At 49.7% G+C, this 12,620-nt stretch overlaps 1 protein-coding gene across 1 annotated transcript; it reads left to right on the top strand.

The window, feature by feature from the left end:
- Positions 1-1,326: 1,326 nt before the first annotated feature.
- LOC135277402 (ankyrin repeat and MYND domain-containing protein 1-like) lies at positions 1,327-11,244 on the top strand. Its single transcript, XM_064383456.1, has 5 exons — positions 1,327-1,332; positions 1,420-1,533; positions 1,858-2,023; positions 10,944-11,022; positions 11,142-11,244. The coding sequence occupies exons 1-5, from the start codon at positions 1,327-1,329 to the stop codon at positions 11,242-11,244; spliced, it is 468 nt and encodes a 155-aa protein (XP_064239526.1).
- Positions 11,245-12,620: the final 1,376 nt, after the last annotated feature.

Here is a 12,620-nt window from a genome sequence, read left to right as displayed (position 1 = left end):
GGCTGAGAATGCAGGGTCTGTTTGTGTAGAGTGTGTGTTACACGTGGCATAGGGTGTGGGGACCTCGAGGGGGGAGTCGTGTATCCCTGAATTATGGCCTTTCTTGCACTTGGCTAGCAGAGCACCCACGCACTTGGCAGTGAGGCTCCCGCAGACCATGGCCTGGTTTCCACCCATGCACACGGGCTGCCCTGAGCCCTCCAGGCCTCCTGATAGAACTTGCCTCCTCCCCTGTCTGGAGAGGCAGCCTCTTTTAGATGCCGTGGGCTTTGGAGGGGATCGTTGTACCTACTGAGCCAGACGCCATTGCTGTGGTGTGTTTGCCACAAGTCAGGCACCGCAGGCACACATGTGCGTGAATTCACACATTGCAGGCATGCTTGCGCTCACCCACAAACACACATGTGTGCACTTACCCATGCATGCACACACACTGGCCCTCACACACACACTCACGCATGCATGCACACACACCCACACTGCATACCTACATGCATGCAGGCACACTGGCACCCCCCCACCTGTGAACCTGCATGTACATATCCACACACCCACTGGCCCCACACATGCACACACACACACACACACATCCACACACACCTACATGCATGCAGGCACACTGGCACCCCCCACCTGTGAACATGCATGTACATATCCACACACCCACTGGCCCCACACATGCACACACACACACACACACACATCCACACACACCTACATGCATGCAGGCACACTGGCACCCCCCACCTGTGAACATGCATGTACATATCCACACTCACCCACTGGCCCCACACATGCACACACACACCTACATGCATGCAGGCACACTGGCACCCCCCACCTGTGAACATGCATGTACATATCCACACTCACCCACTGGCCCCACACATGCACACACACACCTACATGCATGCAGGCACACTCATAGCACCCACCCATGAACACACATGCACACACCCACGCGTGCGCACATGCTGGTCCCCTGCCCCCACACACCCACATACAGGCACACCCGTGCGCCCGCCGTCCTGTTGAACACCCTCATGGCGTGTTGGGATCTGATGAAGAACAGGACCTGCCTGGTGTCTGCCTTTGTGTCACTCACAGCCTGAGGGGAGCAGTAGTGTAACGGAGTTCAATGGTGCTGGGAGGGGGTGCCAGGGAGGGCTCCCCCGAGGCATGGCCTAGCCTTGACTTCACGGTGACATCATTAGGGCGAGGCTCAGCCCCAACTCCTTGTCTGTGAGGTCAGCCCCGTCTCCGACCACCCTCCCCGTTTTTTCTCGTGGGGACTCCTGTACACCTGCAGGGTTGGCCTCGGGGGCAATGCAGGTGACCGTGGCCCTTCTCGGGTGGAGCTTCTGCTGCTCCCAGTGGCCAGGGTGTTCTTGCTGTTTGACCTGGTTCTATTCTCCACAGATTGACCAACTCATCAGTCATGGGGCTGACATCCTGAAGCCTGTGATGCTCAGGCAGGGGGAGAAGGTGGCAGTGGGCACAGCCATGGACTACGGCTACTTCAAATTCTTCCAGGTAGGTGATGAGCCTCCCACGATGAAGAAGGGGGAGTGTGGGTCACGTGCAGGGCCCCTGGCTGGGGCGTTAGCTTCTCTGGGGCAAAGCCGGGCTTCAATTTCCTAGTGCCTCCCCGAGAGCAGCCCCTTGGCAGCAGAGGTGAACCCCCCGATGTGCTGAGCTCATGCCGGGTGCAGCTGTGTGTGCTCCGTTTTGTGTGTCTGTCTGGGTTCATCCTCAGTTACACATCACAACGGCCAAGAGGGGCCCTCGATCACCCAGAGTTGCCCCCGCAGCAGGGTGGGCCCGGGACCCTATGGTGACCCTGGTGCCATGCTGCAGGATCGGAAGATTGCCCACTGCCCCTTCCACACACTGATGCCGGCGGAGCGTGAGACGTTCGTGGCACGGAAGCGGCTCCTGGAGTACATGGGCTTGCAGCTGAGGCAGGCGGTCTTTGCCAAGGAGAGCCAGTGGGACCCCACGTGGCTGTACCTGTGCAAGAGAGGTGGGCAGTGGTCCCTGCTCTGCTCTGTTCTGCAGGGCGGGGTTCCGACCTTGTGCCGAGGGCTGTGATCCTGGGAGACCTGGACCCCTCGGGTTCTGCAGGGGCCTTCCTAGGGCCTGGCGCATCTGCTCGGCCCCTTTGTGCCCCAACCCCCAAGCAGCTTGGGCAGGAGAGATGAGAAGAGGGGTCTGGACTAGGGAGAGGTCCTTGGGAAGGGGAGTTGGTGGCCTAGGCCCAGGGCCCAGGAGAGGACTAGGCATCACTGTGGGAGCCCTGTCAGAAGTGCCAGCCCATCCAGCACAGGGAACGAGGGGCCGAGGCCTGGGGGTGGAGCTCCTCTGCACGGTCATCCCAACGCCCACGTGTCCCCAGCTCCCCACATGAAGCCACCCCACATAGGCACCATCCGCCTACTGACGTCTACTCCCCCATGTACCCACAGCCACGTACCCAACCCCACCCACATACCCCACCCCACATGCCCACCCCCACCTACCTACTCACCCCCTCATCTTTCCACCCCAACCGCCTACTCACCCCCATCCCCACATACTCACCCCCCTACGTACCCACTCCCACTCACCTAGTTACCCCCACCCCGCATACTCCGTCCTGCTCCCCTCCCCACAGTTACCTACTCATGTCTGCCTGGCACACACAGACCCACTCGGCTGTCCATGACACTGACACCCACACCCATCCTCTCCTCACGTAAGAGCCTGTCACGTGTTAACATGTGTGCACTCACAGGAAACTGCTGATCCCGCCTCCACACTGAGTCTTCAGCATGTATATAAAAACTTTCTGAATGTATTTTAAAGTCATTTATATATCTAGGAAGTGTAATGGAGTTTCAGGTAGGATAAAATGGACATGTGTAAAACAGACGCATCAGAGGTAAAAGTCAAAGACGAGGAGAGAACATTGAAAGCAGCAAAAGAAAAATCACTTGAAACTTACAAGGGAATCCCAGTAAGATGAGCAGTTAGCCGCATCGCATCAGAAGAAATTGGTGAGGGGGTGGTCAAGATGGCTGATGAGAACACTTCATGCCCACTTCCTCCACTTAGTAGAAACAGAGCAGCGTATAGACAGTCACACTCCAAGTACATTTTCCAAGAGAGAATGCTGGAACTCAACAGAGAAGTGAGCCTGACCTGTGTGTCTTAATTCCTGGTTAAGTTGAGTTCCTTTTAACCTCTGATGACCGCCTTTGTTAGTCAAAAGGGCACTTAGCCCAACTAATGCTCACCGGGGGATTCCACCAGGGACCAGGTCTTGAAGGTTAACAGGGAGAAATGTGCGGGCTGGTGGGCACCGTCCCGGAGTGAGGGTTAGCGGGGAGAAATGTGCGGGCTGGTGGGCACCGTCCCGGAGTGAGGGTTAGCGGGGAGAAATGTGCGGGCTGGTGGGCACCGTCCCGGAGTGAGGGTTAACGGGGAGAAATGTGCGGGCTGGTGGGCACCGTCCCGGAGTGAGGGTTAGCGGGGAGAAATGTGCGGGCTGGTGGGCACCGTCCCGGAGTGAGGGTTAACGGGGAGAAATGTGCGGGCTGGTGGGCACCGTCCCGGAGTGAGGGTTAGCGGGGAGAAATGTGCGGGCTGGTGGGCACCGTCCCGGAGTGAGGGTTAACGGGGAGAAATGTGCGGGCTGGTGGGCACCGTCCCGGAGTGAGGGTTAGCGGGGAGAAATGTGCGGGCTGGTGGGCACCGTCCCGGAGTGAGGGTTAACGGGGAGAAATGTGCGGGCTGGTGGGCACCGTCCCGGAGTGAGGGTTAGCGGGGAGAAATGTGCGGGCTGGTGGGCACCGTCCCGGAGTGAGGGTTAACGGGGAGAAATGTGCGGGCTGGTGGGCACCGTCCCGGAGTGAGGGTTAGCGGGGAGAAATGTGCGGGCTGGTGGGCACCGTCCCGGAGTGAGGGTTAACGGGGAGAAATGTGCGGGCTGGTGGGCACCGTCCCGGAGTGAGGGTTAACGGGGAGAAATGTGCGGGCTGGTGGGCACTGCCCTGGAGCTGTCAGTCCCAGGGTTGGGGGTCTGGGGTCTGGGCCATCAGTAGATCACCATGAGTTCCTCTGATCAGAGCAGCTGCTGGGCGGCACAGCCATGACCTGTGACCCCTCTGCTGACCCCTGGCTTCTCAGGGCCACTGGCCAGGCCCGGCACTCCTGGCATCTTTGTTTCTTCAGTGGCCCAGGTCCAGGGGAGAGCCTCAGACCACCCTAAGAATCTGAGTCTTAATCCCTGGCTTAGTTGAGTTCCTCTTAACCCCTGGTGACTGACTTTGTTAGTGAGAAGGTCACTTGTCCCAACTAATACTTACCAGGGGATTCCTCTGAAAAGATATAGAATAGCTAAATGGATTAAAAATGGTCCATGATGATCCTGCAACCTCAGTCCCCAGACCAAATGGACCTCACAGACATTTACAGAACAACTTTGTCTAACGAATGCAGAACATACATTCTTCTCATCAGCACAAGAAGCATCCTCCAGGATAGACCACAAACAAATCTCAACATATTTAAAAAGTCAAAATCATATCAGGTGTCTTCTCAGACCCCAAGAGTGTAAAACCAGAAGTCAGTACCAGGAAGAACTCTGTAAACTACACAAATACATAATTCATACTGTACAAATATGTATATACAAATTTGCAAACATGGAAATTACACGTTTCTGAGTGAATATTGAGTCAATGAAGAAATTAAGATGGAAATAAAAACATATGTTGAAACAAACAAAGACGGAAGCACAGTATACCGAATCCTGTGGGATACAGCAAAAAACAGGGCCAAGGGGGAGCTTACAGCAACAAATGTCTACAGCAAAAGAGTAGGAAGATTACAAGCCAGCAATCTAACCATGCATCTCAAGGAACTGGAAAAGCAAGAACTAATCAAATCCAAAATTAGAAGAAAAGAAATAATAAAGATCAGAGCAGAACTAAATGAAATAGAGAAAAAAAGTACAGAGAATCAATGAAATAAAAAGTTGATTCTTTAAAAAGTTGAGGCCAGGTGCGGTGGCTCATGCCTGTAATCCCAGCACTTCGGGAGGCTGAAGCAGGTGAATCACGAGGTCAGAAGTTCGAGACCAGCCTGGCCAATATGGTGAAAACCCGTCTCTACTAAAAATACAAAAAAAAAAAAAAAAAAAAATTAGCCAAATGTGGCAGGATGCACCTGTAGTCCCAGCTACTCAGGAGGCTGAGGCAGGAGAATCGCTTGAACCTGGGAGACAGAGGTTGCAGTTAGCTGAGATTGTGCCATTGCACTCCAGCCTGGGTGGCAGAGCAAGACACTGTCTCAAAAAAAAAAAAAAAAAAATTGAAAACAAGATTGGTAATTAGACTAACTAAGAAGAGAGAATAAATTTCCTCTTTCGTATCTTATTTGAAGAAATGAATCTCTGTAAATAAAGTCAGAAATGAAAAAGGAGATATTACAACTGATATCACAGAAATACAAAAGATCATCACAAACTATATGACACATTGGAGAACCCAGGGGAAAATGGATAAATTCCTGGAAACATACACTCTTCCAAGACTGAGTGAAGAATAACTAGAAAACCTGAACAGACGAATAATGAGTAGCAAGACGGAATCAGTAATACAAAGTTTCTCAACAAGGAAAAGCTCAGGACCAGACGGATTCACAGCTGAATTCTACCAAATGTATAAAGAAGGACTAATACCAATCCTCCTGAAACCATTCCAAAAATTTGAGGAGGGAATTCTCCCTAACTCATTTTATGAGGCCAGTGTCACGCTGATATCGAAAACAGACAAGGACACATGTAGAAAATCTGCAGGTCAATATTCTTGATGAATCTAGATGCAGAAATTCTCAACACAATACTAGCAAACCACATCCAGCAGCACTTTCAAAAGATTAGGTGAGATTTATACCTGGCATGCAAGGATAGCTCAACATATGCAAATTAATAAATGTGATACATCACATCAACAGAATGAAGGACGAAAACCATACAGTCATCTCAATGGATGCAGAAAAAGCACTGGATACAATTTAACAAGTCTTCATGATAAAAACTTTTTTTTTTTTTTTCTGAGATGGAGTCTTACTCTGTTGCCCAGGCTGGAGTGCAGTGGCACGATCTCAGCTCACTGAAACCTCTGCCTCCCAGGTTCAAGCAATTCTCCCTGCCTCAGCCTCCTGAGTAGCTGGGATTACAGGCGCCTGCCACCATGCCCAGCTAATTTTTTTGTGTTTTTAATAGAAACAGGGTTTCACCATGTTGGCCAGGCTGGTCTCGAACTCTTGACCTCAGGTGATCCACCTGCCTCAGCCTGAAAAACAATTCTAAAATTTATATAGAACCAAAAAAGATCCCAAATAGCCAAAGCAGTCCTGAACAAAAAGAACAAAGCTGGAAGTATCACATTACCTGGATTCAAAATATACTACAAAACTATAATAACCAAAACAGCATGCATTGGTATACAAATAGACACATACACCAATGGAACAGAATAAAGAACCCAGAAATAAAGCCATATATTTACAGCCAACTGATCTTTGTCAAAGCTGACAGAACACACATTGGGGAAAGGACACTTTCTTCAATAAATGGTGCTGGGAAAATTGGATAGCTACATGCAGAAGAATGAAAGTGGACCCTTATCTCTCACCATATATAAAAATAGACTCTACGTGGACTAAAGACTTCAACATAAGACCTGAAACTATGAAAATACTCAAAGAAAATTTAGGGCAAATTCTCCTGGTTTGATCTAGGCAAAGAAGTTATGATTAAGACCTCAAAGACATAGGCAACAAAACCAAAAATAGCCAAGTGGGACTTAATAAAACTAAAGAGCTTCTGCACAATGAAAGAAATAATCAACATAGTGAAGAGACCGCCTGGTGAAGTTACCTGACAGGTGACTAATACTCAGGATATACAGGGAACTCATACAATTCAACAGGAAAAAATAATCCTGTTAAACTTGGGTAAAGGACATGAATTGACATTTCTCAAAAGAAGACATACAAACAGCCTATGGGTGTATGAAAAAAATGCTGATCTGTTTGTCTTATGCCTAAATAAAAGAAGAATAGCTCAACAGCACTAATCATCAGAGAAACGCAAATCAGTCAGAATGGCTATTATAAAAAGACAAAAAAATAACAGATGGTGGCAAGAATGCCAGAAAAAGGGACCTTTTACATGCTGTTGGTGGAATATAAATTAGTACAGGCACTATGGATAACAATATGAAGATTTCTAAAAATGTACATAGAATTGTCATTCAATCCAGCAATCACACTTCTATCGACCCAAAGGGGGAAAAATCAATATATCAAAGGGGCACCTGCACTCGCCTGTTTATTGCAGCACGATTCACAATAGCTGAGATATGCAATTGACCCAGATGTTCATCGACAAATGAGTCAATGAAGAAAATGTGGCATATACACCACATATAGCACATTTTCTTTATTGATTTATTTGCTGACACACAATGGAATACTATTCAAACATGGGCAGGAATTAAATTATGTCATTTGTAGCAACCCAAGTGGAACTGGAGGTTAGTATCTTACGTGAAATAAGCCAGGTGCAAAAAGACAAATATTGCGTGTTCTCACTTATGGGAGCTAAAAATTTTGAACACATGGAGGTAGAGAATGGAAAAATAGATAACAGAGACTGGGAAGGGTGAGTAGAGGAAGTGAGTCGGATGAAGAGGAGAGGTTTAAAGGGTACAAAGGTACAGTAAGATAGAAGAAATAGATTTAGTGTTTTAGAGCAGAGTAGAATTACCATACTTAACAAAAGTGTATTTTATTCAGGTGATGGGCACCCTGAATACCCTAACTTGATTACTACACAGTATATACACGTAACAGAACTTTTCATGTACTCCACAGATTGGCATAAATAATAATTAGAAGATGCAATGGAGGGTTGCTAGAGGAGACTCAAGACAGGGGATGTCATATTCAAAGTTCTCAAAAATGGCTGGACACAGTGGCTCTCATCCCTGTAACACTAGCACTTTGGGAGACTGAGGCAAGACAATTGCTTGAGCCCAGGCGACTGAGACCAGCCCGGGCAACGTGGTGAGATCCAGTCTCTATTTAAAGAAAATTAAAAATCAACAAACAAAAAACAAAGTGCTCAAAGTTAGATAAACTATTAACCAAGAATCTTATACCCAGCAAGTTGACTTGCAAACATGAAGGTGAAACTGACATAGTCCCAGATAAAACCTGCGAGAAATTCCAAAGGCGTTCTGAAAGCAAGTGATTTAAGGTGGAAATTACATACACATGACAAAGAGCATTGGCAAAGGTGATTGTAAAGAAGAATATAGATGCATATTTCTTGTTAATTGACTTTAAAAGCAATTTAAAATAGTTTATATGTAAGCAATTTGTATATATGTATATGTATGCATTGTATTTATATATTGTGTGTGTGCGCGTGTGTGGTTGCCTGTAACATACAGAAATGTATTACATTTGGCAATAAGAGCACAAAGGAAGTGGGCAGAAGGACGGTTCTGTCGTGGGAAGAAATGGCTCCAAATGCTAACTCAAACTGAGAAGATGAAATGGAGGTCCAGAAATGGTAAATAATTTTAATACAACTAAACCTCTCTCAGATTCTTTAGAATACATAAAATTATATAAAGTAATAATACTCTTGTAATGTTGGATTTATAACCTTTATAGATATAATTTGTATGATAATACCATAAAAAGGCAGAAAAGGAAATAGAGCTATATAGGAATAACTTTTAAATATCTCACTTGTGTTACTATAGGTCTGAAGCTGATTATGACCAGTCAGGATTCATATGGTAGGCCGGGCATGGTGGCTCACATCTATAATCCCAGCACTTTGGGAGGCTCAGGTAGAACGATCTTTTGAGCCCAGGAGTTTGAGGCAATCCCAGGCAACATGGCAAGACCCTGTCTCTACAAAACGTTTTTTAATAATGAACTCAGCATGGTGCTGTGTGCCTGTAGTCCTAGCTACTCAGGAAGCTGAGATGGAAGGATCACCTGAGCCTGGGAGGTTGAGGCTGCAGTGAGCCATGATCATGCCACTGCACTCCAGCCTGAGTGACAGAGTGAGAACCTGTCTCAAAAAGAAAATAAAAAAAGAATATTCGTATGGTAAAGCCTGATGCAACCAGTAAGAAAAGAGCTCAAAAATACAGTTCAAAATTATTGGATAAATTAAGACATTACCTTAAAAAGAATCCACTTGGCCACTTGATGCAGAAGAGTAAAGGAAGCATAGAGCACTAGAAAAATTCTGAGCATTTAGAAAACAAGATTCAAAATATCAAATGTAAATCCAACCACAGTGTATCATTAACAACGAAATGTGAACAGATTAAGCAGGAGACAGAGATTGTTACACTGGATCAAAACACAAGATCCACCTATGTGCTGTTTACAGGAGACATATGTTAAATTCAGTGATACGGGCCAGGCATGGTGGCTCATGCCTGTAATCCCAGCATTTTGGGAGGCTGAGGTGGGTGGATCACCTGAGGTCAGGAGTTCAAGACCAGCCTGGCCAACATGGTGAAACCCTGTCTGTACTAAAAATACAAAAATTATCCAACATGGTGGTGCATGCCTGTAATCCCAGGTACTCGGGAGGCTGAGGCAGGAGAATTGCTTTAATCTGGGAGGTGGAGGCTGCAGTGAGCCAAGATGCACCACTGAACTCTCTAGCCTGGGTGACAGAGTGAGACTTCATCCCCCCCCAAAAAAAACAAGTGATACAAAGTCAAAGGATGAAAAAATAGCATGGGAACAGCAATCACAAGAAGGCTGGAATTGCTACGCTAATATCACAAAAAATAAACTTACAAATGCTACTGGTGATGAAGAGGGACAGCTTATGGTAAAAGCATGATCAGTTAGGAAGATATAGCAATTATAAACCCATATGCACCAAATGACAGACACCCAAATACACGAGGCAGAAACAGAAATGGAGAAACAGATAATGCAACAGTAACAGTTGGAAACGTCAATTCCGCACTTTCAAGAACTGACCGGAAAGCTAGGCAGCACCCACAGGAAGTTGAACAAGTCTGTTAGACTTGTCAGGTTCTACCTGACAGCAGCAGAGCCTGTCTTCTTCTCAAGTATACTGGAGACATTCTCCAGGATACACCATATGCAGATCATAAACCCTTAATACATTTAAGAGAATAGAAATAATACATTTCACATTTCAGACCACAGTGGAATTTAGTTAGAAATGACCAGCAGAAGGACATTTTGTAAACTCACATAAAATAACACATGTCTGGCCAGGCACGGTGGCTCACCCCTGTAATCCCAGCACTTTAGGAGGCCAAGTTGGGCAGATCATAAGGTCAGGAGATCGAGACCATCCTGGCCAACGTGGTGAAACCCCGTCTCTGCTAAAAATACAAAAATTAGCTGTGCGTGGTGGCGTGTACCTGTAGTTCCAGCTACTCGGGAGGCTGAGGCAGGAGAATTGCCTGAACCCAGGAGGCGGAGGTTGCAGTGAGCCGAGATCGCACCACTGCACTCCAGCCTGGTGCCTGGTGACAGAGTGAGACTCTGTCTAAAATAAATAAATAAATAAATAATAACACATGTCTAAATAACAAGTTTAACAAGAATCCAAAAGGGAAATCTGAGAAACTTTGAAGACACAACACAGGCGGGACAGCAAGGGAGACAGCAGAGCGAAGCCTCTCCCTGGAGCCCATGGGCCGCCCCGCGCCTCCAGGTCCCCGCACCTGCCGTGGAGCCACCGAAGGCTTGGGACCCCCATCTGCCTCCCCGGTAGTGCAGGCAGGCAGCACAGGGAGGGCCCAAGGAGGTGGCATCTGCAGTGGTGGCCCCCACCCCGCCACCTGGGCACTAATGCGGGTCCCTCTTTCATGCAGCGGAGCTGACCCCCAGCCACAGGACGAAGAAGAAGGGCCCCAGCCTGCCCAAGGGCCTGGACGTGAAGGAGCGGGAGCAGTAAGTGTGTCTGCGGACTGGGTTCTTTCCAGGGTGGCAGCCTGTGGTTTGGACAGTGCTGCTGTGCCTGGCCCAACAACCTCATCCCGGGACAGCCTCCATGCCATCTGACCCCCAAGTGGCATGGCCTCCTCCAGGCAGCCCTGCTCGCAGGCCATGGGCTTCAGCCAAGATGAGGTGCAGGGTCGTAGGGCACACGGAGCTGCCCTGGGCTGCCCCTAGCGGGTCACAGATGGGCTCCACATCCTGCAGGAGGGTGGCCACCTCCCATCCCAGAAATGGCCACTGAATGGGGTTTGAGCCCATGCTCTGCTTTTGCAAGATGTCCTGTGGATGCTTCCCTGGCCTGCTGGCTGCACGGCCGAGGTGGCACACCTGCACCCTCCTAGCCCCTGCCCCTCCTTGGAGTCTCAACACTGCACCCACTCTGCTGTTCCAGAACAGTCTCTTTACATGCCTGTGCACCCCATGGGATGAGAGGGCAGGGACCAGGCCCTATTTGTGTGGGTGTCCCCATCCCATAAACCCTGAGCCACCCAGTGAGGTGATGGAGAGGGGACTGGTGCAGGATGGGGGGCTCATTTTCCTCTGAAAGCAGAGGAGACGTGCTTTGAGGCTCACCCCAAAGGCAGGCTCCATGCCCTGCCCTCGAAGAGTCACTTCTCCCCTGTGACACTGTCCCACAGACATTTCCCTGCGTGCCTAGGAGACCCCCCATCATCATGTTGGCGGCACCATGGTGGTCTCCTGAATGGACCTGCGTTCACTCAACCAGCCTTACTGGCGGGCACTTAGGTGGTTCCCGAGCTCGGCACGTGTTGGCTTCCTATTCTAAATACCGCTGTGCCGAACATCCTCAGGATGAGGACTGGGGATCGTCTGCCCGTGTGTGAAGGCTGCCCTGCACAGGCGACACTGTGGGACGGCGGGGAGTGGCCCAGGAGTGCAGGGCCGGCACGGCTCCTGGGCAGCGGCTGTTTGGTGGGGTCCGCTGAGTGGCCGCCTGATGACCTGAGGCTCTGTTGCAGAATTCCCTTCTTCAAGTTCTGCTACCAGTGTGGCCGCTCCATCGGGGTCCGCCTCCTGCCCTGCCCTCGCTGCTGCGGGATCCTGACCTGCAGCAAATACTGCAAAACCAAGGCCTGGACCGAGTTCCACAAGAAGGACTGCGGGGACATGGCGGCCATCGGTAGGTTGGCCCTCAGGCTGGGAGGCGAGGCTGCCGCTGCTGCAGAGGGCGAAGGCGCGGGCCTGGGTCGTGGGCGAGGAGCACCCTCATTTCCTGAAATCTCTCCAGATTCAGGCCACTTTCCCAGCATTTCCAGATGGGCCTGTTGGGAGGTGGGCAGCAGGGGGCCACTGAGGCAGCCTGGCTCTGCCTCACCTACTGTGGCAGCGCGAGGCTTGTCCTCAGCCTGGAAGGGGACACCACCCCATCCCTGCAGAGCTGGAACATGGACCTCTGGGGGGTCTGCTGACACCCGGGGGCTAGAGGGGTCTGGGGGCTCTGCTGACACCCGGGGGCTAGAGGGGTCTGGGGGCTCTGCTGACACCCGGGGGCTAGAGGGGTCTGAGGGGTCTGGGGGCTCTGCTGACAC

Source organism: Aotus nancymaae, unplaced genomic scaffold, assembly GCF_030222135.1.
Source record: "Aotus nancymaae isolate 86718 unplaced genomic scaffold, 86718_ANA_hifiasm-v0.15.2.pri h1tg000031l, whole genome shotgun sequence".
Lineage (NCBI taxonomy): Eukaryota > Metazoa > Chordata > Mammalia > Primates > Aotidae > Aotus > Aotus nancymaae.
The sequence above is the reverse complement of the archived record's forward strand: the minus strand, read 5'-3'. Positions and strand labels throughout refer to the sequence as shown.